The sequence below is a fragment of the Coturnix japonica genome, chromosome 19, assembly GCF_054131305.1.
Source record: "Coturnix japonica strain WE chromosome 19, WE-NBRP24, whole genome shotgun sequence".
Taxonomy (NCBI): Eukaryota; Metazoa; Chordata; class Aves; order Galliformes; family Phasianidae; genus Coturnix; species Coturnix japonica.
Genome location: NC_140681.1, coordinates 8706473 through 8734194, shown reverse-complemented (window position 1 = coordinate 8734194; position 27722 = coordinate 8706473). Strand labels below are relative to the sequence as shown.

The 27722-nt window shown below is 44.7% G+C and overlaps 1 protein-coding gene across 2 annotated transcripts in view; it reads right to left on the bottom strand.

Moving 5' to 3' along the window:
- Nucleotides 1-2987: 2987 nt before the first annotated feature.
- CDH4 (cadherin 4) overlaps nucleotides 2988-27722 on the bottom strand; it is a 400908-nt gene continuing 376173 nt past the window's right edge. For both annotated transcript variants that reach the window (XM_015881672.2, XM_085519661.1), the window contains exons 9-16: nucleotides 23116-23301; nucleotides 18185-18438; nucleotides 16016-16158; nucleotides 12376-12609; nucleotides 11367-11600; nucleotides 7981-8120; nucleotides 6736-6900; nucleotides 2988-5175 (exon numbers count right to left, since the gene is read on the bottom strand). In XM_015881672.2, the coding sequence (XP_015737158.2) occupies nucleotides 4969-5175; nucleotides 6736-6900; nucleotides 7981-8120; nucleotides 11367-11600; nucleotides 12376-12609; nucleotides 16016-16158; nucleotides 18185-18438; nucleotides 23116-23301 (1563 nt within the window). In that variant the 3' untranslated portion in view covers nucleotides 2988-4968. The remainder of the gene's footprint in view (nucleotides 5176-6735; nucleotides 6901-7980; nucleotides 8121-11366; nucleotides 11601-12375; nucleotides 12610-16015; nucleotides 16159-18184; nucleotides 18439-23115; nucleotides 23302-27722) is intronic.

The window sequence follows — 27722 nt, the reverse complement described above, 5'->3', positions numbered from 1 at the left end:
TAAAGATCATTCTAAGAAACAGAGCAGCTTGAGAATTAGCAAAACTAGCAATACAATATTCCTAGTTGACTCCAAGGGGAAGTAAATAGCGAACTGCTGGATTTGCATTCATCTCAATGGTTATTACAGCTGAGATGGCTGCTATGTTGGGGCTGCACATCCCGGCCCCATTCCCTGTGGCCATGGAATAGCGGGGCAATGAAAGGTTGAGGTCAGACCCCACTTGATCCATCTACATGTACTGGGATACAAAACCCCAGTGACACCCAAGTACAGGAACATGAACCAACAGGCTGCCCCTACTGCAGGAGAGAACCCATCACCAGCAGCGGGGGAGAGTGGAGTTTTTGTCTTACAGAAGCAAATGAGACTGTTCAAAAGGGGGACTTTATTTTTATTACACTGGAGCCAGGCGTCGGTGCGCCAGTTCAGCTTTGATACACATTAAATCAGCAAAGCTGTTGTCAGTTTGGAGACCAAGATTGCAGCGGCACTGAAAACACATTGAAAACATTTACTTTCTTCCCTCCCTTTTTTTCTTTTTTTCTTTTTTCTTTTTTTTTTTTTATTTTTTCCCTCTTTTGATTTTCGGTACAAAAATGGTACAAACAACAATACAAAAGATTTGTGCTGTTGGCGGTTACAAAAAAAGGGGTTTTGAGCTCGGACACAAACTGCTATTTGCATGACTGCAGCGGCACAGCAGAAGCCTTCCCACCACAGCCACGCTGGCTGCCACGCCGCTCCTGCACTGGGAACATGCAAACTCAGAACAGAAAAGTGCTCCAGTGATACATCGATACGTCGCCGTGGCTCTTTGCTGCCTTTCTGATGCGCTGCTTCAAGCACTGACTACATTATGTACACGTGGTGGTGAGTGGCTGTAGGTGGGTCTGTGTGGCCCCGAGATGCCTTGGATTCTTTCCCCCTTATCACTGGGTGAGGGCAGCTCTCTGCCCAGCTGCTGCCATCACACACAGCACCTCCCCCAACCTCACCCCCAACCCCACCCCCAACCCCATTCATTTCACCATGAAGAGCGCCAAAAGACAGCACAACTAAAACCCTGTGCTTGACCTTAATGTGTTTTCTTTGAGACTACACGAAGTTGCAATCTTGGTGTGTTGTGTTGCACAGACCCTGCATGGAGCGTTATGACCCTCCAACGCTTGCAGCCCAAGTTGGTGGATTCAAACACTGCAAGCACATTGGAGTGCCCACCTCCACCCTGCAGCCAGCAGTGGCATCAAAGGTCTAGCAAAAACAAGAAAACACAAAAACAGAATCCAAACTATAACAGCGCAGAGGACACCCAGAACAGACTTTATAGGTCACCGCTAATACCCCTCCCTGTCGTTGTCCTCATCCCATGGACACTGCTGGGAGCTCTTGGCAGTCATATGAGGTGTGGGGGAATTGGATGTGAAAAGGGTGTTTTGGATGGGCTCTCTGCTGCCTGTCCGAAAGCAATACTTCTCCCCCCTTGGCATGGAAAAAACAGGGGCTCCAATGTGTCAGCACCACTCACTTAGTTGTTCCTAAAATTTAATGCTTGCATTTATTTAATGGCAGAGTAAGCCTGTGTGACCTTTAAGAGTACAGTGGGGAATGTTGGTGCTTTCCCACCTTGGCTCCTGGTAAGCTGCAGTCACCTCCTGTGTGAATGACACTGCCACTTCTATGAGATCCTTCATCATGGAAACATTAAGTTTGGAAAAGAGCTCTAAGATCCCCACCCCACCCCACTGTGCCCACTGCCCACGTCCCTCAGTGCCACAGCTCCACAGCTCCTGAACACTTCTAGGGATGGTGACTCCCTGGGCATCTGTGTCACTGCATCGCTGCTCCTTCTTGAGAGGGAAGTTTCCCTACCACACAACCTGAAAGGTATGGGATGTTATCTTAGCTGGGTTATAGAGGAGAAGCCAAATGAACACACAGAAAAGATTTGCAAAAAGGGATCTGCATGGGGCCCTGGGCAGCCTGATCTGGTGAGGGGCAACCAGCCCATGGCAGGGGATTGGAACTGGATGGGCTTTAAGGTCCCTTCCAACCCAACCCATCCTGTGATTCTCTGATTTTCATTGCTCCAGGTGCTGCTTTGCTTACCTTCTGCCTGTTCCACTGGAGGGAAAGGGCCACGTGTGTGGCACTGCAGGGTGGTGGTGGAGCAGGAGGTGGTCCTATGGAGGGAGGCTGAGCAGAACTGGGTTGAAAGATAATCAACTAGTTTGATTTATAGGCTTATGGGGTTGGAGTGGCTGGATTGCTAACGCTGCAGAAAAATATCCGCTGATTTCTTAAAAGAAAAGTTTCCAATGGTTTATTTTTAATCACTCAAACAGTTTCGTTTGAATTAGGTTGCATAAATGTTCTTAAAAACCTGAACTGCTCAGACGAGCTGAAGGCTGATGGCATCTCCTGCCTGGCCAAGGAGGAAGAAGCTCACTGCTGTATGGCCCTACAGCTCTGGATGGGGATCCCAGTGGCCAGAGCCATGTGCTGAGGTTACAGTGCAGGGCACAGAACACTGCACCGACTGCATTTTCATTACTCACTGTTGTGGGCGGGCAATTTCTGCAAGGGTGCAAAGTCTGGTTGGTGAAATAAGGGTGACAAGATGCTCCTACCCCTGGGTAAGAGCAGCGGGTGATGGGGAATGCTGGAACACAGCTGTGCAGGCTGCTGGGGGGAGGGTGGCCAGGAGGCTCTTGTGTGGCCATGCAGGGTGTGTGTGAGCTCTGGGACACAAACAGGAAAGATGTTGGGTGCCAGCACTGCTCCCGGGGATGGGTGCGAGCTGCTCACTGTGCGTCCTCCAGCGTTCATGTCAGCTCTGCAGGCAGGGGAGGGACAAACGGACTGAGCGACCAAGGGGAAAGGAAAGGTCACATCCTGGGGGTCAATAACAGACCAGTGACGTGCAAGTCCCCTCGGGCAGACTTTTACCACCTTCCACTTCATACAAGACACATTTCAAATGCTCGTTAATTTACAGAAATTGCATTTTATAGAAAATATGATACAGTGAAATATAAAATGCACTAGGAGCATTTCAAAAACCGATAAGAGACGATCTTGCAGCCCAGTCTGCACCCTCTGAAACAAGGCCCACCCGCTGGCACAAGCTCTCTGCTTCTCACTCTCGCGCTCTCTCGGTGCATGCGCTCGCTCCCCCCGCCCCCCCCTTGGTTAACTCTTCGCATTCAACTTGAGAATGAATCAATATATCAAAAAAGCGCGATTATCCCCTGGATAATCACCTTCTGGTACTGTGCACATTCTTGGATTTAAATGAAAATAGATCTAAGCACTTGTACAATTTGTAGCGAACCCACTGCAAAATCGTCTGCAGAATATAAAACACAGGTAATCCAAGATTTCATAGCACGTTAATTAAGTGGCTCATAATCCATTAAATGTGGTTTATATTACACATCCATGCAGTCTAAATCATTTTACAAACATTAGACAGAAACCCACTAGTCCAAATCAGTAAAGGAAAAATGTAATAAAAAAAGCTAATAACTATTTGTTATTGGTTAAACTGATCCTACATATAAACTAGGTAGTATGCTACCATTTATAATACTGATGTGGAGTTATGCCTGGATGCTGCAAAAACCTCTCGCTTGCTTGGCAATGCTCGAGCATATTAACCACAAGATACTGAACAGGCCCTCGTTGCACTTCTCCAAAAAGAAAAACAAACCCCAAACCAAAACATTTACTACAGATAGCAGTGCCTACCCATCGAATAGAACGGACACACGTTAGCTGAGTTACGTGACGGTGTTGAGCTTTGGCTACGGATGCTCCAAGGCATTCATGTTGGACTGGCTGAGCTCCATCCTTGTGGATGGCAGCGGTGCCCCCACACTTCTTGAGGTGGGGGAGCGGCCGGGGCCGTGGGACAGCACCACACAACCCCACTGGTATTTACATTGCTCTTGTGAGCCAAAACACGCCGATAGCATAAAAACAAACAAATGGGCCTTTGGTCAATTCACGATTTACTTGTAGGGTGTAGGCAAGGGCTGTTGGAGAGTTCTGTCGCGATAACCAAAGGCTTTATCAATGCTATAGTTCTATGCAGCTACATTGAGTGTGACCAGGTTACAGCAGAGCCCCTAGTCAGTATTTTGCATCTGATAACACTGAATTATATACAACATGATGACTGGTTCACCACCTGCTGAGGTTTAAAGATGGCTGTTAAGATTTCCACTCAAAATATAAGCCCAACCACCCCCCCCCCCCCCAGCCTCTCCACCCCAGAGTGAGTCACCCCCTAAAAACAAACAAACAAACAAATAACAACAACAACAAAAAAAGGCAAAAAAGAAAAGAAACAATAAATCTCCACAGTTCCTTTTTGTTAACTCCTTCCCAGCTAGAACTGGCTTAGGGTCACAGGGAGTGCTGCCCAGGATGGTTGTGTGTTTGTTTTCATCACTCCTGAGATTGAAGGGAATCTGATACATGCACCAAAAGGCACTTTCAAATATATATATATATTTTAAAAACAGTGCTTCTGTTCTAAGAAATTCAAGTTAAGACAGAGTGCCTTTCACTCTCTTTAGTCATAAAGCAGATAAACGAGCAATATCCCAGCTGACATTAAAAACAAAAACCAGAACCAAAACCAAAAACCTGCAGCAGAGACAAGTGTTCATGCGAGACAGCTCAATATCCTAACGAAAAAGAGAAACTGAAAAGGAAAGAAAAGGGAAAAAAATAATAAAAGAAACCTCCTAAATCACCACTAAAAATAACAATACAGTCAGCAGGGGATATTAATTAAAAAAGCTGCCACATCTGTACAGTTCTTGCTTCTGCATCGGCTCTTCCCGTTAATGTTGTCTGTGGGTTTGTTTTTAATTGTTTGTTTTTGTTTTTGTTTTCTTCTTCTCCTTCTTCTATTTGTTTTGTTGTTTTTTTTCTTCTTTTTAAATAAGTGAGGTCAGTTCAATCCTCCTCTCCTCCTCCATACATGTCTGCCAGCTTCTTGAAGCGCGGCCCCCAGTCGTTCAGATAGTCGTAGTCCTGGTCCCCGGAACTGGAGGAGTTGAGGGAACTGACAGAGCCAGCGGTGGAGCCGCTGCCCTCGTAGTCAAAGACCAGCAGTGAGTCGTATGGGGGGGCTGTGGGGTCGTTGTCTGCTGCACGCAGGCCCTGGAGAGGTACAGGGATGTGTCAGTGTCTGCCATGGCAATGGGGAAGGGTGGAAGGAGGTGTGGGTGCAAAGCTAAGGGCTTGCGGTCATAACACAGCGGATTGCTTTCCTGCTGCCCAGCACCAAGAAATGTAGAGTGGAATAGAGTTCTCTGGGCTCAGAGTGGGGAGATGCAGTGTGTCCCACTGCACAAACAACCAGGGCATAAGGTCACAGAATCATGAAGGTAGGAAAGACCACTGAGATTATCTGGTCCAATAATCAACCCATGCCTGTGACTGCTCCAGACCACGTCCCTCACTGCCAAATCCCCTTTTCTTGAACACCTCCAAGGACAGTGACCCCACCACTCCCTGGGCAGCCAGTGCCAGTCCCTGACTACTCTTTTAGAGAAGAAATGTTTCCTAACATCCAACCTGACCGTCCCATGGCACAACTTAAGGCCGTCACCTCTTGTCCTATCACTGTAACCTGCCAGCAGAGGCTGAGCCCCACCTCATCCCAACCTCCTTGCAGGAGCTGTAGAGAGGGATGAAGTCTCCTCTGAGCCTCCTCTTCTTCAACTCAGTTCCCTCGTATACAAGAGAGAACCTTCCTGTGCACAAATGTGTGTGAATGTGAGTGTGAAGGACAGGAAGGAGCAAAAAAAGAGAGAATTTTAAAGATGAGAAGGAGACAAAACACAGCAGGAAATTGATATAATAACAGAACTAAATCGCTCTAACATTTATTTCTTTTGATTCATGGAAAGAATGGTGTTTTTTTTTTGTCTCAGGGGAAATAATGCATTGATTGGCTTGTAACCAGTCAATCGCTCATTTTAAAACTAAAAAATGAGATGAGAAATGCTAAATGAATAGATGTTTGTACCAGTAGGTAAAGGAGCAATAATCTAACATAAAATAAAGGAAGATCTGGTCAGAGATGAATGTGCTCTGCAAACTCTTTGAGGCCTGAGCAATATGAAGCTCATTAGAAGATACAAACTGGTCCAACTGGTTAATTGCAAGTTCAGGAGCCACAAATGGTGCTCTGATGTTAGGCAAAGCATTTGTCTCCCTGGCCACATTGTGAGAGAACATCCAGCCAATGTTTATACTGACAGCAACTACATCACTCAGAGCAATGAAACAGGGCAGGATCAGGTCACAGAATCATTAAGGTTAGAACCATCAAGTTCAGCCCCACCCCATCCCACCGTGCCCACTAAACCAAATCCCTCAGTGCCACATCTCCAAATTTCTTGACCACCACCAGGGATGGTGACACTTCCCTGCTGCAATGCCTTCCTGAGTGCTGAGAAGCAAGGCATTTTTGATATCCACAGACAAGAAATCCTGGGCTTTTTGTTTGTACTTTGGCTTTCTGTAGCCACGGCACCTTTCTTAGGCCAACTCCTGCTTCCTTTGCTCATGGGAATCCTTCCCCTGGTTCTAATTAGGCACTTCATGTGAGGAATAGCATCACTTGCTCATTAATAGAGCCAGGATAGCAATGCACAGCTGGTGCAGGCTGCTTAAGCTTTTAATATGTGATACAGGACACCCTGAAGAAGATACCTCATTTATGAAGTCACCAATATCCCCAGGATGGGGGATTACTGGTCTTATAGGATACTGTGGTTCAGCACCAATCGGTCTCTCATCCACCCTTCGGACTCCAGGTGCCTTGTTCAGCACGTGATCCATGGTCTCTGGCTGCTGGAGCTGGCTTAAGTCGTAATCCTGTGACAAATGGAAAGGCACGAAGTGAAACCAAGGGCTTTTCCTTCAGATCAGTTACTCTCCTGACATCGCAGGAACATACAATGAAGCTGAAGGGTTTAATCCTTTCTCAGCTGACGTTCAATGCCAGATCTCATCCCTGGGTATGTGGCATCTCTCTCTCTCTAAATTACAGGCAAACCTAACTTCTGAGTAGCTCATTAAATTGACTGCCTAAGAGTGTATCTTAAAACATAAGTTAAATCAAATATTTAAATACTTTTTGAATATTTAACACAGTCTCAAAATCTTTGGGATAAAAAATCAGCTTTGGTTTGCATATGGATAGATGCGTGCATTACTTTTGGGTGAAATTCAGAATATAATGGGAAGACAGAGCCTTGGTTGACATGTTATTCCAATTACATTTGTACAGAAGTAAAAACATTAAAATATGCGCTGCATTTATGCATGTAGGTCTTTTAAAGTAATTATGTTCTTTCTGCTTGTGAAAAATCCCAGCAGAGTAGGTTTCTTTCAAGGAATGAGAACCAGGTAATATTTCATTAAAAATGTATTCATGGAGGTAATGGTGTTTTGCTGCTCTTCCTCTGCTGTTATTTTTAACGATTCCTTTCTGAAATATTTAAGCCCACAGTGCAGTTGCCTGAAACCAGATACTCAGCTAGTTTGGATGTTTATAACAGTACTTTGTTCTGCTGGTAAAACTATTCTTGTGCTCAGATGGGGATGACTGAGTCTCCAGGAGCAATATTTATAAATAACTTGTCAGTGATGAGAGAAAAGAAACGTTACTTGTGAGGGGTGTTTTTTTTGCTGAGTAAGAACTTTGCAAGTTTTGGGCAAAGTCCCTGACCCGATCCCTGTTAAGTGGTGCAGTCATATTGTTTGCTTGAGCAACGTATCACATGCCCTTCGCTTCCATTAGGTGAGGATCAAACAGTGTCCCAAACAAGGAAGCCAATAAAGCTGCCTGGGTATAAACGAGCAGGAACACAACCCACAACAAGGAGTACAGGACTGCAAGGGATGGAGATTCTGCTGTTTTTGATAGAGATTGCTGCTCTTGGCTCCTCTCACCTGATCTTCTTCTCCACCGCCCTCCTCGTCGTACTTGAGGATGTTGTCCCTCACGTCATCCTCGGGGTCAATGAGAAGCTGCTTGGTGTGCCGCTCCTTCTCCCGGCGCTTCATCCACACCACAAACAGCAGCACCATGGCTGTAAGAGCAGAGGGGCCGGGTGAGCAGTGCTGCATGGCAGGGTATTGGCACCTCCTCGCCCCTCACCTGCACCCAGAGCCTGTCCTGCTTCATGCAACCACATGGAGAGGAACTCAATGCCTACTACTACTAGAGCAGTAGTTCCATTTTACAAAGACAAAGCTTACACTGATGGTAGAGGCTAATGTTTCAAATCATCTCCAGTGCAAGAATCCTCTGCACATATCAGCATGTGCTGAGCAAATGTTGAATGAATTGCATATGGTGTGACTTACAATGTAGACTTCAGACCACAGTGAGTTTGTGGGAGAAACTTCACTGGCTGTTAGTAAGAGGAATAAAATATAATAGGTCATGTAATCCAATTTGGGCTCATTCATATTCTTCTTTGCTAAGCGATTTAAGTTTTCTAACCTTCTGAAATCACATCAGATGGGATGTTAGCTTGTGCATTCAGCACATGCCAAAGGCAGGGATGAATGGACAGTGGAGGTGGGAACATGTGGCACAGATCCACCTCACCTGGGCTGACCTCAGCCATGCAGACAACAGAAAGCAAACCCAAGTAGGATGGACGATCCCAAGCTTTCGTTGTGAAGGAGAACAAACAGCCAGTGCTTCCCACCAACTCGTGTTCTGCATGGCTTTCCTTCCCTTTGCAGTGCAGACCACAGGGGTTGGGGTGGGCAGCCCAGCTGGCAGCTCCACTGCAGAGAGAGATGGGTCAAGAGGATGTGTGCTTTCCCTCTCAGCACGGTGGTGTTTATACCCAACAGGAATTCAGTGAAGTGAGCAAAAGAGGATGGACAGCTAATTACTGCCATTGTGTGCCAATTGGCTGCCATCCTTTCCTGCTAGCTAACAGAATTGTTTTCAGATAGTGCTTATCCTGCATCTATTCAAGAGAGAAAAATGAAAAGGGAAGAAAATGTAACTCTTATCTGCAATATAAAACCTCAGCTGTTTAGCAGACTATTGAAGTCCTTTTCTCGTCTTTCCTTTTCAAGTCTCTCACAACAAGATACCTGCCTAGTCCACAAAGACAATATTATAATGGTTACCAGTGTTTTGGTTTCTTTTTTTCCTTTTTTTTTTAATGCTACTTTTTCATGCACTTGTGGAAAAAAAACTGCACCATTAACACCTTTACAGAAAGCTTGGAAAAAAACCCAAGACCTTCAAAGTGTCAATAGCGGATGTAGTGCACTCTCCTTCCTTTTATTCACTCTGTAGAAATGGGAAGCGCTATTACTGCTGTTAGACCCATTTTCACTCTGCATGTAGTTTTTCTTGAAATCTATTGTCTTCACTCTTCACGATTTTTTATTGCCTTGCTCTTCTCCTAACTGTGTTATTTGTGCAGCTAATACATCAGGTATTAGGAAGAAGAAAAACCCTTTGAGCAAAGGTAAAGACAGAAACTTCCTTCACCTGAGCACCCTCCGACCCATTCCCTTGCTGCTTCTTTCTTTTCAAGCCATCAAACTTTGACCCTCTGACTCTAAAATGGACAAACAGAGCACACACAAAAACATCCATCTGCCTTTTTGTGGGCTCTTGTTCAGAGGTCACGATATAAAATAGATACAAAGGAGGCAAAACACCAGAAGGAGGTAGCCGAAAAACTCCGCTCGTTGCAAATTACATTTCTCATCACTGATGCAGTGCTTTGCAGCTCTCAATGATTAAAAAAAAGTCAATTAGAATTACAATGAATGGAAAAATAAGCTTTTGTAATAAAACCCGTAATTTAAAAAGGGATAATGTATCTGAAAACGAAAAGAAGAATCTCTCGAATCAAATGTCCTTCAGCTGATGTTAATTTCAGTCAATAAGATTTTCAACTCTTTGAATTGCATTTTAGCACTGGTTTTAAATGAGAGCAGCAGAAGGAAGTTGTGTGTTTTATCACCTTGGGGACCTGTGTCCCCATCCTCTATGAACTCAGCATCAGGAACCAGTCTGTCATGGGGTGGTGAAGCCCACAGGTGCTTGCAATCACAGCCGATGTGTGTAGTGAAGGGGACAGCATCAAACATTTCACTGCTGGGACCACACACCCAAAGAAGGTCAGAATGGGCACATCGTAGCTGTGCGTGGAGATGTTTGTACCTGCTTGGATGCTCTGCATGAGGAATGGGGATGGCACAGCCAATGGCTTTGCTGCTCCCTCTCCAAACTGACAGGGCAAATCAATTACATTGCTGCATATTCCACTGCTGGCCCAGGAGGGTGGATATTTGCCCAGAGATGACCCACTCTCTTAATGTACCATGTCATAACTGCATTAGGTGACATTTGTAGCATACGTTGCTCTGTCTGTTCTCTGTTTAAACACATTGGGGGTAAAAATTAAATGTGATTTAGCACCGCAATTCCCATTAGCTTTAATGGGAGCCCCATGGTTTCATCCTGTGTTTCTTGATGAATATTTACCTCATTGTTCATTTCGGCACTCATTTTTATCTATCCCTACTGTGCCAACTCCTGCTTGAAGTTATAATGATATCATTTTTATTTTAAAATGTGTGCACACATGGTTATTGGCAATGCTCATGAAAATCTGGGACTAATGGCATTGCCGGGCAATTGAGATGGATGTGGCTCTGTGTTATCTTACATCACCCCCAGCCCAAGTGCCCCCCGCAAAGTAGAGATTCTTCCTTTGCAAACACTCAAAACTGACCTTGCTTCTCCTCTCCATTGCAATTTTACAAGCAATGAGATTAACTACCACTGCTTTTTTCTCTTTCGATTAAAGAACTGGAAGATCACAGCTGTGTACTGGCTCTGGCAGGGGCCAGACATAACCAGTGTATCTGGAACTGGGAACCAGTACATCCTCAGCCAGACAGAGACAGGCAGTGACCCCAGAGCTGTGGAGCACTCTGCTATAGGATTTGAGACAAGCTATCCAACTCCTTTTTTGCCAAACATGGAGAATCAGATCATATCATATACCCGACCTACAGGATGTTGTCAGATGTAATGAGTATTTGTAAAGCTACTGGAAGCCTTAAAAAGGAATGTCTGAAGTGTGCAGCCCATGCTTGCCCTGCTGACATTTCAGTAAAGGAGATTTGAATGCACACATGCCAGTCACCACCCACAGCCCAAAGCTCACGGCTCAGTCCTTTGCACAGAGCTTGTATGGCTCATTAGGAAATAAAGCATTTAATGGGACAAACGAGAGCTTGGTGGGAAATGTGATATCCCTCGGTGGTGTCACCCCTGCAGTACTCACTTAGTAAGATAATGATGCAGATCAGGATGGCGATGATGGCTCCCGTGCCCAGTCCTGCAGCAGCCACCGCCCCAATGGTGGTGCAGTCACCGTTCTCGTCACACGGGCACACCTTCACTTTGATGATGGACGTGTTGTACAAGGGGGGGTTTCCTGAGTCCGTCACAATGATTGGCACATCGTACACACCGGCTTCCAGGTACATGATCCGTAAACTAAGCTGGGCATAATCACCTGGAGCAACCAAGGCAGACAGATGTGCGGCAGACATGGACAGCCATGGCTCACAAAGCCATGCCCACCCTCCTCGGGGGATTTGGGAAGCCTAAACCCCATCCACGACTTGCTCAGTTGTGTCAATCCTTCTCAAGTTCCCTCCCATTGGGTACCATGGTGGTGGGGTCGAGCCTCAAATCACACGGGCACAGGCCACTCAGTGTTAGGGACCAGCTCTGAAGGCAAAACCAGCTTTTGGGCTCCATGTTTTCAATCCTCTGCTGAAACTACTACTAATCAGAGGAGCAATTAGGGCCAATTGTGGTTGTATGCTGCAATATAAAAACCTTTCACATACTGGTAATCTTCACACTTACCTAGCCCTCCTGGTTCTATGGTAAATTAAAAGGCTGCCTTTATGCAATTATGGTCAGAGAAATGAACATTGATCCTGATTGTGGCTTATGACAATTACACTGGAACATAAGGAAGACTGATAATAGCTCTTTTCCCCTTGGCCATTATGGATGATTTATACTCTGTTCAGTACTGATAACCGTTCATAATTATGAACTGCATCAAAAAAAGCCAAGTGCCAAGGCTCTTAGAGTTATGCTGCAGGTCTGATACAAATCATTTCTGATTAACTATCTTGTCTATAATATCAGCCATAATGTGCTTTAAAAAATAAAAATCAGATAAAAAAGTCAGAAAGTTTGGAAGTTCGAAACTGCATGTGGCCTCATTAGTGAATCAGAGTCCAAATGTCCTTAGGATTGCCTGCCCCATTTACCATTCAGTCGTGTTATGGTCCAGTTCTTCCTCACCGCAGATGGCACACTTGGCAGCTCGAAGACAAAGGGCCCAACGTTTGGATCGATGTCAGCATCTGCGGCTGTTATATTGATGACATTCAGGTTCGGCTTTTCACAGATCTGTGCTTCCTTTGGCAGCAGCTCAGGAGCATTATCGTTGATGTCGATTAGGTAGATCTGCAGAGTGCCAGTGCCGCTGGCTGGGGGTATACCTGAGCAGAACAAGAACTGATGCCCATCACTTGGGAAGCAGAAGATATGATACAGTGGACCATCCTCACTCTGCCTCCCAATTTCAATAAACCAGGATTTTCTCCCTCCCTCCTTGGACCTTACCAGGGACATACTGCACATTCACGGTCCCTTGCTTTAAGAGGCATTATTAAAACTTCCCCAAGCCTCATAATGGTGCTGTTTTTCACTCCTGCAGAACGTGGAGGTTCAGCTCTGCAAATTTGTAGCCTACAGCAATGTCTTTAGTCAAATGGTAAAAATACAAGGAGGTGATGCCAGGCTGTTAGTGCAAATTCTGGTAACTGCTGTTTTGAAGAGGAAAAACCATCTGAAAAGACAGCTAAAAGGAGGAAGAAAAGGGCATGGAAGGAAAACATAAACAAATAGAGTAATCCTTCGGCTAGCATTTGCAGTAGCACCTTCTAGCCAGTTTGTAGATTTGCAGACTATTACAGTGCTCCAAAGAAAGCCCAACTCTATAACGCATTCCACAGCCAGTCCAAGCTTTAGCGAAAGGTCCCTGTTCAAAGCCTACAGTGAGAGCCAGTCATCACCAAATGTGAGGGGCTGCTCCTAATCCATGGCAGCAACAGTATGTCCCACTGTACAGTTCTTCAGCCTCTCCCCACTTGTCCCAGCCACCAGGGGTGGCACAGCACAGCAGCAGCCTTGGTCCTCCAGCCTCTTGCTGATGATGAGCCAGGTATGCCTGACTGTGACCCAGCTACACAAAGCGATACCCTGCCTAGCAGTGACCAGCTTCTCCAGAAATAGTGTGGTATTTCTAATTTCTACCCCCATGCACACATCCAACAGCCCTGCTCAGGCTTCCCTTCTCAGGTAGCTTTGCTTCAGCAATTCTTTACATTCTGGATACAAAGCTACACAAACCTTCCCTTCACTAGCCTTTCAGGTGTTGTTTCTGCATCGATGGGCTTTCCTGTCTACATTCTTTCCCATTTCTGCTTCTTTTTCTCGTAAGGGAACCTTAAACTCTGGAGGAGCCTTGGAAATCCTTCTTTCATGACTCCCACGTAAGTTCTTCAATGACTGATCTCACCCTTTCATCTTGAAGGCACTGGGTAGGCCTCCCTTTAAAACAATGTCTTTGATCGGCCTTTAAAGCTTCTGGAGAGACAGACAGCTCATCAGGATACCAGCACTGAACGTGAAAATAGAATTCTGGGACCAAGCAAAGTGATTGCACTGTTTTCATGTTACCTATTTGCTGGGATGAATGCGGGGTCTAAGCTCCTCCACAACTTCTGAGATAGGCTGAATGCAAACCAGCTGTCCTGAGGGACACTGCCTTGCATGCAGCTGAAATACTCTGCAATCACTTCACATGCAAATGCAGTTTTGCATGGGTATGGGGGTGTTACTGTGCCCAGGTTCCTGTTATTTTTGGTTCTTTGTGCACGTGAGTTCAGTTTAGTGGTAAACTCAGGAGAAATGGAAATTGAAATTTTCATATCCGAGTATTGCAAACCATGCAACATTTCATATAATTTCAGCTGTCCTATGTGGAGAGAGAAGGTTCTGATGCACTACAAAGGCTCCTCACACTTTGTGCCCAGGAGATGTAAACTAGAACAGAACACACTTCAGTGGAGAAATGGATCCATTGCCTGAAGTTAAGACTGGAACAGCAATAAGAGTATTAAAAAAAAAGAGGGGAATGTGCAACTCTTGCATCTACATTAAACTGCTGTATTCCAAGGAGTATTTGGCTAAACTACTTCTTTATAATATATTGAAAATAGCAAAAAGAAATTAAGGAAACAAGATGCTGTTGCTTCAAGAAAGAAAGAAAGAGAAATCCCCACCAAAAAACCCCAACACAGAGCCTTTCTTTGATGAGCACATGAAACCAGAGAAGCTGGGGGAAATATGAAGAGTCTATTAGTCTAGATGAAACTTTTGATGTTATCCTAAGCACTCTAGACAGAATTTTAAATAAGGTGTTGCTTTATGTGTATTTTAACATCTGCAATATACCAGTGATAGATTAATTTTTCAGAATACAGAGATTTATCTAGGTCCTCACTTTCTGAGTTTCTGAATGATGGATGTGGAGGTTCTGATGCATCAGTGCCAAAGCCAAGGAAAGGGGTTAACTTCAGATCATGTTGTACTAAGTGCCCTGGATTTGCAAGGTCAGATGGAGAGGATTAGTTTGATGGGTTCAAGCTGTACCACTGCTTTTGCGCATAGCCTTAGACAGCTCGTTTGATCCATTTTGCCCTGGGAATTTTGCAGATAAATGCTCCCAGAGGTCCTTGGGCTGTTCTGGATTTCTCTGCCCTGGATGCTTCATAGAGGGGAAGCTTCGGATGTATCAGGTGGCCCTACCACTGATGGCACAAAGCAGGGGCAAAATTGGCTGTGTGGTACTTCTGCTTAGCATTCAAACTCTTCAAGTCTGCCTTGTTCCTGTGACCCAAGATGCAATGACTGAAGTGAAATTGGAAAACCCACAGTAAGCAAGTTTTATATAGCCCTTCAAGCATCACCATATCTACTTAAGACAGACGTGGCACCGTTCAGCCTAAGGGACAACAAGAGCTAACACAGAAACCATCCTGAGAGCACCCACCGTGTCTAAACAATACACCAAGTCCGAACTGAATTCTGTTACTTAAGAGTAGCTCAGGTTTGGTGTGAACACCCAGCACCCCGCAGGGGGAAACTGAAGGTGGGAGAGGGGAAGAGGCAGCAGTGGAGCTGACCTAGAGTGAGTCTGGCACTGAGGTTCACAGTTAATTTGGCTGAAAGCACTGTGTGATCTTTAATGAGTAGAGGAGGGCAAGCCACGATTTCTCTGTGAGAAGATCTGTGCTGGCTTCAGTAACTTTGATAATAAAGTACACCAGGATCCAGATGCTCTGATGGTGGCTGGACATCTCAGAAATCATAACAGACAGAGATTAGCTCTGATGACAGACAGACACCTTTCATGAAGGCCATCGCAATTCAATGGAGTTTTAATACCCTCTTGCCATCCCCTGCAATTATTTCTGGCTTCCTGATGGAAGGCTTCCTGGATGCTCTGATCAGTGCCTTTGGGACAATTACCAGGACCGGTGTGTTCAGCAGCCCTTGGAGATCACATCCCTTTGATATTTTTTTAAGTTCAGGCTACACCGCTACAGTGAACTCCCCAAATCGATTTTCCATTTGCCCTCCCTTTCCCTTAATAACACTCTCCGTATACTGTGCACATTTAATTTACTCCAGCAATTTCCCATCCCACTTTCACATTTTTGACCATAAAAACCTGGGAAAAAGATAACTTATACTGACAACTCTGTCAGGGCATCATTTCTCTTAATGCATCACATTAGAGTCTTATTGAAGCATGAACAATGTGAAGCCTGGGCTCACCATTGTCAGCCGCCAAGAATGTGGCCTCGTAGACATTATTCTTAATGTAGTCTGACTCTCGATCAAGGACAGCAGCAGTAGTGATCTGACCATTTGTGGCATTAATGTTCAGCCAGTTTGCAGGATCTGACAGCTTAGAGTATCTACAGAGAAAGGAAATAAATACATGGCAGTCTTTTCACTGACATACCCTTAATATTGCTTGAAATAAGGTTTTTCTGGACTCCTGACCCATGATTCAAAGGACCTTTGGATAAGCGGTTTTGTTTACAAACAAAACACTAATTGAGTAGCTGGTTTTTGACCTCTACAATTATTCAATTTGTCTATTTCTTTCCTTTTTAAGTTTTTTTTTTCTCCCCCCCCCCCCCGCCCCATTAAAGTGCCATTTACACGTCAGCTTCCTGTTATTGGGAGCTCTTTAGTCCAAGGATTCTGCAGCCAAGAGTAAATGGGGTATGCAATGATCACTGTATACATATGCCTGATCTAGGGGCAGATTTCTGCCCTCTTCTGTATTAGGTCAACTCAGCCCCAGTCTGTTTAGGTCTTATATGGCCAGCTATTAACATGCTCTAGGCAAAGATTTTCCACGTTCTCCAGACTTTTTCACCTGCTTGTTTTCTTGCTTCTCTTCTCTTCCTGGCTATGGATTTCTGCCTCTGTTTTATAGAGCTTGAGTTGTGGTTAAACTCGAAGCTAATAAATGGCCATGCTATAAAGCACTGAAATGAGCAAACAAAAGCTGAGCTTATTTCACGGGGAGCTCAGACCTGCTGACAGTTTGATATCAATTTTTTGTCTTGAGATACACAAGCAGGAGAACAACTGGCTGCTGGTGAATATCCCTTTCCAGAAATGGGCTGCCTGAAGCTGAAACTCAAAGCAAAACTTGAGCTGCGTGAATCCATGTGAGCAGGAAAGCAACGGCACAGTTGCACAAGTCCCTGCCAAAGGAAAGAATTACATTTTATGGAGCTAGACCCTTTGGGATGCTTTCATTTCTTTTTAATATCATTGCTGTGAGTCTCTTGCCCTTACACAGCTAAATGACCAGAGATCCAGCCTGGCCATGTGAATGTGTCTGTGGCTAATGAGGATAACCTGAGGTGTGACACTGGCCATGCCAAGCTGTGCCTGCATGGAGATGCTCCCGCTTTCTTATCTTGTATTTGTAAAACCTCACTTTATTAAAGACTATTTGGAGACAGGCTTTGAAAACAGTGTGCAAGGCAACAGCAGCTGGATCAGCTCTCTGGGAACTGCTCACCATAGGTTCATAAGCTTAGATTTTAGGGTATCTTTTTTCCCTAATTTACCATTGTCAGTGGTGAAGGAAGAAAAGATACCTTTGCATGGCTACAGGACTGTAACAACACCTCACTGCTTCCTTGGCATCAGGCTACCCTGAAGAAAAGGCAGTAAAAGAGATTGTACCTGTGCTGGGAAGCAAAGTGCTCTGCGATTCACAGAATGTGTGACCTGGGAGCCCCAGGGAAAAGTACTTTTGCTGTTCTTATTTACAGCAAGCCGTACAAACCCTGCACAGGCACTGTGCGACCACATGAAGGGCTCAGCAGAGACAGTCCTCCCCCCAGAATGGCAGATGTTGTTTCTGGGGATGAGAGCATTCAGCCACAAACAAACTGCTCTCTCCTCTGAAGAACCAGCCTTGCCATGCATGTCAGTGAAACAAAGGCCCTTCCAAGACCAGTATTTCAAAATGAATAGAAGAAAAACTGGCTTGTTAGTTTGGAGGGTCTCTCTCCTTAGCAGCTGCAATACCTGTCTAAAGACAACAAGAACAAGGCAGTGAATAAACAATCATTCTCTAGACCAGACAGCGCTGTGCCAGGTGAAATACTGCACACTCTTCCTGACATAAAATATCAACACTGATGGAGGTTTATGCGGCCTCTGCTGTGGTCACACAAAGTGCTCGTGCTTTGCCAAAAACACCACAGTCCTTACAGCCTGGGATCAAAAAAGAAACTTCTGTGTGTGGGATTTAGCAGCTCATGGGGTGTTCTGCAAGCACCCAACGGAGGCTGCAAGCACCTGCCAGGTCTTGCACTGCTACCACATCCGTTAGCTCATGAATTAGACTTCAGCTGCTGCTGAAATTCCCCATGCAGACCCGAGCTCCAACCTTACTGCCTGCTCTCCCACCTCACTGCCTGCTGCATGAAGCGATCGGGATCTACGGCTGAAAAGGTGGTGAGGACCGTCCCCGTGGGCACTCCTTCCTCCAGCCTGATTAGCTTGTGGTTTGTTGGGAAGTACGGCGCCTCGTTGACATCCGTAACTGAAATGGTGACTCCTGCTGTCGACTGGAAGGACATCTGGATTCCGCTGGCCAGGGGAGCTTGGTTGGACACCATCACTGTCAGCATGAACGCTCTGTTCATCTCATAGTCGACTGCCTGAAACAAACAAGCAAGCAAGAATAGAGCCAAGCAGGGAATAACTCCTACCTTCTGGCTGAAAGCTGCAAGATTTAGAAGGCAGATGATATCAAAGTCATTGCATCATCTCATTTCCTTCTGAGCACAGTTCTTCTGAAGGGGTAAATCCAGACCAGCTTCGGTCCAGCAAGGATTTGGTCTTCCAGTATTTCAAGGGCCAAATAGTTAAAAAAACCCAAAACAACCACAAAGTAAAAATTGCAGCCACCAGGGAGGATTTGCCCTGTGCTTGGTTCCAACACAAAGTAGTTTCCAAACCAAAAGCTACCGGTGTTAGTTTAGCATTGAAGAATGAACAAACCCACCGAGGGTTTGATATAAATGCAACAGGCAGAGCCTGCTCAGAACCGTTCTATTTGCACTCACAGCTGCTGACTGAGTAGCCAGGGCAGCCTGTGTGGATCCATGAGCCTGAAGTGCTCTCACTTTTCCTATTTAGTAACATCATAAGCAAAGGTTCAGCCTCAAGGAACAGCACCTGGTCAGCTCTGGAGGTTGAGTGTGTGCTTGCACAGATGTTCTTTGGGTGCTCCTAGATCCCTGTGTACATGCATGTGAAGATGCTGTGTCTAAGCAGCCAGAAGAAGTGAAGGGCTTTGCTGGCATAACTGACCAAGCAGAAGCAATATAATAGTTTCCTATCCATCCCACTAATTACTGTGAGGGAAGTTGCTAATCATCTACCAGGGAGTTGAGCTATGCAACATCACACCTCTGCAGTGTATGCATGTAACCATTCTTGCTCACAGCTCAGTGCTGAGTCGGCATGGCACAACCTCGCTGGTGTAAAACGCCACAGCTCCATTGACTTTGGTACAGCCACACAGATTTACATCAGCCAGAGCTGGCTTCTGTGGTCTGTTTAAAATACAGCATTGTCAGGAGAGAAATCCAACCAGAGGAGACTACAACAGAGAAACAAATTTCAGGGGCAAAAGGTAAAAGAGTGGAATCTCTATTCGATTGAAGTGCAAATGCTCCTACTGCTAAATGGTTTCCTGACAGGCAGGGCCAACATTTAATAAATAAAAGGAAGCACAAAGATTCCCAGTACACCCACCAGCATTGACTCACGGACTTCTGCTGCATTCAAATTAGATGGATGGTAAAAGTTCTCATTCAAACACTATTTGAGGTCTCAAAACAATTTGACTAATACAGTTCCTCAATTCCTTACACGCACCTATAATTCATGTTCCTCCATTCTGTACTTTTTCACCTGCTGCCTGTTTGCTAACCTTGTCCTGAACAGGAGCACCCTATCACTGCAGGAGCTCCCAGTGCTGGGGGTGGCTCTGAACAGCACTGGGGGTAGATGCAGGAATGGGTTCCTTGTTTAATGGTGCATCGGACACACACTGATGGCACACAGATCTACTGAATCAGGGTCTTTTAAATCTTCTTTTTTATTTTTCTTTTTTTTTCCTTTAAATCTGTGGAGCTGCTCACTCACCTGCTGTGTTTCTTTCCTGGGAGCTCCAAAACCAGGGATGCAGAAATGCAGCACAGGTACAGGATTCACCCTGTAACACCCACCTCACAGGCTGTCCCAGAATCATGCTTTAGTCTCTAAAACACCAGCCTGCAGTTCCTTCACCTTCACTTCCTTCACAAACACCTCCTGCCCAGACGCAGCAGAGTGAAGCCGAGGGCTTGCCACGTGTCCCCCTTTACTCAAGGTACTTTTAACTAAAGAGAACAAATCTGCCTTATGTTATTGTTGAGGCAAATAATAACTGCAGCTTCAGAAGCATCTCCATTATAAATTCACAGCTCTGATCCATGCAGAGTTTATAATAACATTTCACTCAGCCAGCTGCCACAGGGCAGCCACTGCTGCTCCTGGAGATTGTCTCCAGATTCTGCGATGTCTCAGCTGTGTAAGAAGTTGCTCTCTCCCCTTGATCAAGGCTTCCTTTGAAGATTAGGGTCTGGTTATGGAAATGGTTTGGAAAAGGCATGAACAGAAAAAGGAAATGTTATGCTTCTGGTGATTGGACCGGAGTGGCAGATGCAGCTTTACCGAGAGCAGCTGCAGAATGGCCATCCTGAGCTCCATCTGAACTCCAAAGGGCTTCTGGTTTGGATTCTCTACAACATCCCCTTCTCTGCACTGTCTGTAATTGCTATAGCCCAGATGCAAACCCCTTTCCTTACAGTGATGAGGAGTTATGTATAACCAGCCTAAAGAGCCACATGAAAAATCCAGCCATGTAGGATCTGTACATAAAAGGTTCATTACTTGAATTAATTTGTTACCTGTGTTTTCAACCTCTACCAGGCATCAAACCAGCAAGAGCCTGCTGCTGTGCTACGAAGAACAAGTGCTAACTGGCCACCCAGTTCGGTGCTCACACACTCCCCTAGCCTTTAAGCATATTCACTTATTAACCAAGAACAAAATCTTTCAAAGAAGTTGGAATCCTAAGAGCCTTCCCTTCTTCACCATGAAAATTTAATCACAAGCAATTTCACTCATTCTCCTTGCTGAAAATACACCAAAAAGCCTCACAGGCTTGATAAGGGTAAGAAACTCTGGGCGCCCAAGAGGATAAGGTAAGGTTATATATGGAAGACATTCAATGCAATTTCAAGCTTTGAGCTCAGCTTGACAAGATAGGATTTTCATGTGGTTCTTTGCATTGTGATCACTGTGGGTTACGCAGCAGTGCAAAGTCAACACCAGCATCTATGGTGTCTTGACAAATCTGCCCTGCTTTTTGCTTGCATGTTCTGAATAAAGGATGGTTCATTATGCAAAAATCCTTGCGTAGCAGAGATGATCTTGTAAATCCCTGCTCTTCACTCTGACGTGGCCTTAAACTACAGCCATGACACTGCACTAGATTAAGAGCTCCTCTCTTGCTTTCAGTCAGAGTGTTGGCATTTGAATTTCAGACTGGCTGTCGATATCAACACAGGTTAAATAGTCCCATTTTACTTTGTGGAATGTTCCTTGTTTAGGCAGAAAATACAGACATACGCATACTGGTATACTTAAATGCATAAATGTGTCCGTACACATGTGCATCTAGAACTACTGCTAAGCTTCTAGAGGTTGAGCAGCATTGCACCAGATAAGCTGTCAAATGTCATTACAGAGCAATAAAGGGCGATAAATACGAGGACCCTGCTGAAATATCATCTAGCAGGTAAGATGATGTCTTCATTAAAGTTTCAGCAAAGTGGCATCTGCAGACACACATGCATAGCCCAGGGCCACAGAACATGACAAGCTCGCAAGCTCACATGCTTCCACCAGCATTAACTCACTGCCATTCAAAGAATCACAGAATGGCCTGTGTTGAAAAGGACCATAATGATCATCTAGTTTCAACCCCCTGCCATATGCAGGGCTGCCAACCAACAGACCAGGCTGCCCAGAGCCACATCCAGCCTGGCCCTGAATGCCTCCAGGGATGGGGCATCCACAGCCTCCCTGGGCATCATTTTTTTCTAATATCCAAACTGTAAATACTAAGGATGACTGCATCTTGTTAGCTACAAGGGAGTGGGGCTTTATTTTTTCAACACAGAGGTATTCCTTAATCAGCTTGCTCTTTAAACACAGGTGCTCCATCCTAAGTAGCTGATTAAAACTTTCTGTCTGAGCAGGCCAGACTTCTCAGAAGTCTTTGTTCATGCCAGCACATATTATCCATTTCAGATGCAGCACACAGTGCGTGCAGTGCAAGCTCCCACAGATCACAGCAGCCTATTCATGATGCCTTCATTTTCATGGCAGTCAGTGGCAGCATCCATAGGCATCTTTTCTGGGAAGAGATTCAGTGAACGCTGAATGAATGAACCCAGTAGTTTCTGACTGTGTGTAATTACTGCAGGAGCACTCATTGCCTGGGCTGATGGTCTCAGGGAGTGGGGAGTGAACTCTCAAGCAATGATAGAGGCATGTTCTCTGGAGGCAAGAAGGGAAACAGATTTTGACACTTGTCAAGGATTTGGGCTCTCCTAATGTTGATGGCAATGTATATAGGAAAGAGGTAGTGAAAATTTACAGTCTTATTTCTCAGAGTCATTGGATAAGATCCACTGATGATCTAACATGTGGAAGCAGCCTTCACTTAGGATGTGGTTCACACTCCTTGTTTATTGCCTGACTTCAGGAAAATTTCTGCAACCATTTTTTGCTAAGCAACTCATAGGAAAATCTCACTACTTTTCTTCTGTTACCAGGAAATTCATACCTCCTGAAATCTCTCCTGCACTCCTTGCAGATCAGTTGGCTGATCCCCTGCAGTGAAATATCACCCCCTATTCACAGGCTCAAAAAGAAGAAGGTGCAGCCTTTGCCCAAGGTGACAGACAGAGCAAGACTGGGCTGTCCTGACACCAGCCCCACAGCCAGAGCTCAAAAGGATCGGGTCAGGCTCTGATGTGGACAGCTGACCTCAGCATGTGAGAGTTTATGAGAGCTTACGGTGGGAGAAACCCAGAATCACTGTCATAGCTTGAAGTATTCAGGATGCTCACACAGCAAGTGGGAAAACAACATATTGAAGCACTCACACTCCCAGGTAGAGAGGGCATGAAATAACTGCAGTCTTTGGGCAATCCTTTTGGCCTTAGTGAGTTTAAAGGGTGAGAAATATGGCATTACTTTGGCTTCCCACTTACCTTGACCACAGTTACCATTCCCTCATTGGTGACGGGGTCTGTCCGGATGGTGAAGTGGCCAGAGGGGTCCCCGCTGATGATGCGGTAGATGGCATTCCAGTTGGGGGAGTGAGGCTGGTCCCTGTCCATCACTGTCAAATTTGCAACCACAACCTCCACTCTGTTCTCAGGAACTTCCCCCGAATACTGCAAATAAAAGACAGAAGAGGTCACAGATGTGACTATTAGTTGGCTCTCATGGCTACGTCCTCACTCCCTTTAAACAGCACACAGACACATCCCTCAGTCCCATGGAGAGGACCACGGGGTTGCTTGTTGTGAGTGACTCTTCTTACTTCTGCTGTTCATATTTCTCCAAACCCTTTGAAATCCAGATTCACTTTTTGGCCCAAACGAGAGGAAAGTCACTCTCACCCACCCACTGCCCACATATCAGCAAGTGCCCGAGGAAAACCAGAAATGTTCCTGATACTCTCATTCTATGGAGCAATCAGACAGTTAATGTCAACAGAAGGTAAAAACGCCAGGTTAAAATGTGCCATTTTTATGAAGACTATGTCCCTTTAAAATAAGGTATTTTGCCTCCCTCAAATTTCAGTGATAGCATTTTATTCCATCTTCAGAGGATTTCTTTTCTTTCATTCTTGCACTTGATTTGATTTTGTCTCATTATTTAAAGCGTTTCTTGTGATTTTGCCACTGCCCTTCCTGGTGCTTAATGCTCTCATTTAGAGCTGATTTTCATGGAGCACGTCCAGTTCAGGCATATCCTGATGCATTAGCTGCATTCCCTCTGCTTTCCAGGCCTTGATTTATCATATGGCTGATCAGGGATCCTGGCCTCTGAAAACTTCCAGTATATGGAGCTCAGAAGCTGCCAGTAAGACACATTCCCAAATTTTCACATGTGCTCATCTCTTAACATTGCCTATTATCAGCACTTGCAAATCAACACTCTGATTGACATATGGCAAATTAAACACTGGAGAAATGATAGGAGCTGGCTCTGAGTTTGCAAGTCAAAGCCTGGCCCCGAACTGCAGGAGCAGAGCACTCTGAAAATCTGGCCTTTGGTGTGCACAAATGCCAGGTTATGTAAATGATAATAAATCATTCCTTTGTTAGCACAAGAGTCCCTTCTCAGTACTAACTCATACACATCCATCGGCGCCCTTGAGTGTGCTTATGTTTACTGTATATTATTCCACTACTGCCATCAAAAATATTCAATCTGCCCTATGTTAATGTAAATCTAAATTTGCTCTTTAGTGGTATCCTGAATGGCATTTTTCCCTCTTTACTGGTACACACCTGTCCTAAACAAGTTTTCATTAGTGAATGCAGATGGTATTTCTTTCCAGACATGATGAGTGGTGGGGAAGAACAGTGGGATGCTGAGAGTAGATTCTAGTTCCAGCACACGCTATAGATCTTTTCTCTTTATTTCCCACAGTTTCACTCATTCTTTACGCATTCTCTTGCTCAATTTGAAATCTCTGTGGCACACAGCTTAAACAGGGGAAATATCATATGGAAATTTATCAAAAGCCTTTTGAAAAATCCATTAGATTATGTCATATGTACACTCCTATTACCAATTTTGTCTGAAACCTACTCAAAAGAACTCAAGATTACTTTAGCAGGACTGTCTCCTACTAAATCTATGGTACTTATTGCCTGTTACATTACTCTAATGTTGTATGGCATGCCGGCAATGACAAGCTGATGAGCTCCCACTCTCTTTGAGGAGATGACAGCACTGCTAACATCATGGGATCGTATCTGTTGCAGTTTCAAAGGATTTAAGCATGTTATGCATCTATTGCCAATCTCTGACCTTGGATCACAGTTTTGCCCACTACTGCCAAGCTTATGCCACACAAAACCAAACAGGATTAAGAGAAAGCTATCAACTGTACTTAAGACATCGACAAGGACTGGTTTTGCAGGCTGCTTAACACCTTCAGCAGATAATCCAGGTGTTGCCGATGAGTTTGGATGCGCGGGCAAATACCATACAATAACCAACAGATTTTACAGCCATGACAACATCTGCTTTTGGCCTGCAGTGATATAGTTTACAATAAGGCATGTTTTTAAAATAGGAGGTATATCAAAAATCTTGAGTACACAAACATATCTCAATGTAAAGCCTGAAGGAGGATCATAATCCTCCACAATGCTTTCTATTAGGGTAAAACTCAAAGCGTTCTGCATATGCTGAGCAATCCAGGAGCAGACTCAGTTGTCGACACCTACTAGGCATATCTGGGAAATGATTTAGTCCTGTGCAGCTCTAAGGGTAAATACTGTCCACACGTTTATATAGGCACGTATTCTTCTGATGAGAACAATAACTACACTAGGATCAAAGGACCCATTTGAAGCTATGCAGGTGAAGAGGCAAATATTAGAGGGCTGCACCACAAAGATGAGAACAACTTTTACAAGCTTTGGATCAGCAGCCACTGGGAATCAAAAATGTAGCTCATGTTTCCTCCTTACACTCTCCCACTATCATTAGTGTAAGTAAATGCTGTAACATGTATTGCCTACAAATGTCTTTACTTTTAGTAAAATGAAGTAATGACATTATATGGCATCTGCAAAAGGAATGATGGCAACTCAGAGCTACACACACTTGTTTAACATCATTCCCTCCTTACTTGGGAGTAATTCCAGATAGTGAACAATGCTATCTTTCACTGTGCTGCTTTACAGCATTCCCACTGCTGTACATTTTCTTTCATAAGATTACAATTGATTTTCAAATAAGGAGAAGCATATCACCTCAAACAAGGTAAAACAATGGGCAACACGAGAGCTGCTAGAGTAAACATAAGATTGATAAAACACTGCTTGACCTATACTTGTAGCATTTACTCGTATTCCCCTGTAATTCATTTAGCTTCACTTTCAATTGTTGCATTTGAAGTCCTTAATTTCCAGAGTGCTTTTCTGAGACCATTCAGAAAGACTTCTATAGCTGATTGTTGTACATTCCGCTTCCCTTCTGAGATAAGAATTTGTTCTGAACTCGGCATGTTTTTAAGTTCTTCAGTTCTGTACGGTTTCTTTTTCCCCTCCTTCTCTCCATAAATGCACATGCTGGCAAAAGCCCTTTTCTCATTCCTCTAGAGCTGGCCTGTCTGAAGTCATGTCTTACTGGAAAGGTAATAATTCATTCTGATTTTCCGGTTGCATCAGATTCTACCAAAATTGTTTAATCCCAGAGTTTGTCTTTTGTCTCATCCAGCGCTTGACAGCATATAAACACGCAGACAAATATCACTCAGGAGGAGTCAAGGATTGATGTGGGGGACAAATGATGAATTCACACACCGTCTTGACTGTGTGCTATAAATCTGGAGTCTGGACTGTGAAGCCATGCATAGCAGAGTAAAACCAATTAGCTCATTGCAGCCACTCCTAGGGAGGTGTTCAATTGAAACAGATGGATATGGAGATAATTATTCAGGCTTTCTTCTAAATGGAATCCCTTTTTTCTAGTGTGCTTGCCTTTTCCTAGCTGTTTTCAATAAAAAGCTGTGAAAACTTTTTATGTGAGAGTGAAGCCAGGGAACCCAACACCCAGAGTTGCATGCCAGGCTGAGTTTGCCACCATACACTATGCAACATAATCCCACTGCAAGCCAAATGTTTACCTTTTCCACATGCTATTTAACAAAGATGCTTGAATGCACACAAATTAATAAACAACTACAGTCTTGCTGCAGCCATCTATGTACAATGGAAAAAAAAAATAAGCAAAAATCTCCTAATAAATCATTAATTGTGATGTGCCTGCCCAATTGCAGTGTGGAAAGAAGCAAATGCCATCCTAATTGATCGCTTCTTATTCCATCGTTACAGGCCTGCATTTTTTACTGTGGGGGCTGAGAAAGCCCAGAGGTGTAAAAAACCTCTACACTGTACTCTGTGTATCCGTCAATGTGATATTTAGATCAATAATCTTCTTTTCTTCCCTTTACTCCTACTACCGGTGATTTAGCTTTTCTTTCTAGAAGCCTAATTGCTGTTTTCCTAAGCCTCACTATCAGTTCTCCGACCTTTAATTTCCACTATTGTTCGCTGTATGGATGACTGTATGAGGTCTGCAGGTTGTCCCACCACATGGTCGCACCCGACCATCAGTTTCTATGACAGCAATACACAGAACTCCAGGTTCTTGCTCCACCTCTGCTGCTGTACATCAGAGACCATGAATGTGCTTGAATCTCTGTGCTGTGAATGAAGTGACCTGACACGCGGTTGTCCATATTCTGCATGCAGATCAGATTTTGAAATGTGAATTTCTTAATTCCATTTCATTAACGAACTAGTCTTGTGTGCTCCTGAATGATGATCATCCTCCAAGCCCTGATGTCTGTGAGCTGTTTGGAAGCAGCTCACTGTGCCCAGCTCTGCATTACCCAGGCAGCAGCTCCTGTGCCACACCATCCCTGTGTTCACTTGGGTCTGCTCCACAACCAATCCATGCACACACTGACTGCTTCAGATTCTTATATGCCATGTGGCAAATGCTTCCCCAAACATCACCTATGAAGCCTGACACACTCCTGCCAGCTCACAGCTCTGCTCCGCTG